A 1,214-nucleotide genomic window follows, 5' to 3' on the forward strand; every position below is an offset into this window, starting at 1 on the left:
GGTGGGGAAGGACTGGATTTGTTTGTGTGTTTCCCCGAAAAGCCCTTGGAAGATCCAGGATACTTCATTTTGCTGGACAAGCGCTGCCAGCACTTTTGTAAATGTTGCCATCAGGGCGCTGGTGCGTGTCACTGGGCTCATGATCCTCCTGTTCGTGGCATCACCTTGGTGCAAATATACATCAGAAGTTCGCTCAGATTCCGTACCCGCCTCCTCTTTGCATTTTCTTTCCACGTACATGGAGTGTTATGGGGAAGGGGGAGAGGAGAATCTCAGCTCTTTCCGTTCAAATTGTGAAAATTAAGTGGACAGAATCCGCTTCCCCTTTTTGTACCAGTCCCGCTCTGCTCTGTGTCACTGTGTCTCTGGCGCAGTAATAGGTGCCGGTGTCCGCAGCTGTCAGCGAGCGGAGCTGCAGGGAGAACTGGTTCTTGGAAGTGTCTTGTGTGATGGTCACTCGGCTCTGCAGAGCGCTGGCGTAGTCAGTGTACCACTGACTCGATCTGTAGTAAATGCGTCCCACCCATTCCAGCCCTTTCCCCGCGGGTTGCCGGATCCAGTCCCAGGTGACGCTGGTGCTAGAAACCGAGTCTCCGGAGATGGTACAAGTGAGTGTCAGGGACTCCCCGGGTTTCACCGCTCCCGGGCCCGTTTCCTTCAGCTGCACTTGGGAGAGGACCCCTGGGAAGGAAACACAGAAATGAACCAGTGAGCCAGGCCCCTGTCCCCTGGGAGCGGGGAACATGTGAAAATTAAACACCCTGAGACCGCACCTAAGGGAGTGAGGCGCCCAACTGCCACTAAATTCCATTGGGATATGTGCACCTAATTCCCTTAGGCTCATTTGAACAGCGCCTCTTCTGCAGTCACTGCAGCAGGGAACCCTCCTGACCCCCAATAGACACGTACCTAAAGGGGCCACCAGCATGAACAGGAAAATCAGCAGCAGGTTCATCTTCAGTGAAGGTGCAAACTGTCTCCAGCAGCGAGACCCGGGCAGTTCTGTGTCTGGGGGGAGTATGAGGCTCCTCCAATCAGGGGGTTGTATTTAAACAGGAACCCTCCGGGGCAGGGATTTGCATGCGAGTTTCACAAGGCGACTATAAGCGATGACCGGGTGTGAGCTCTGTCAGCACATGAGGATCTCTCCCTGGGGTGCGTGTCCCCCTAAGACAGTGAGTTCAGCTCAGAAAATTATGAAGCCTCCTAAGGCG

The 1,214-nt window shown here is 54.4% G+C and overlaps 1 gene segment (V, D, J or C); it reads right to left on the reverse strand.

Annotated features, from left to right (window-relative positions):
• Positions 1-286: 286 nt before the first annotated feature.
• LOC123347568 lies at positions 287-1,005 on the reverse strand. The segment is given in 2 exon segments: positions 287-681; positions 910-1,005. Coding segments are annotated over 2 exon segments (441 nt in total).
• Positions 1,006-1,214: the final 209 nt, after the last annotated feature.

Source organism: Mauremys mutica, chromosome 13 (assembly GCF_020497125.1).
Source record: "Mauremys mutica isolate MM-2020 ecotype Southern chromosome 13, ASM2049712v1, whole genome shotgun sequence".
In the NCBI taxonomy this organism is placed as follows: domain Eukaryota; kingdom Metazoa; phylum Chordata; order Testudines; family Geoemydidae; genus Mauremys; species Mauremys mutica.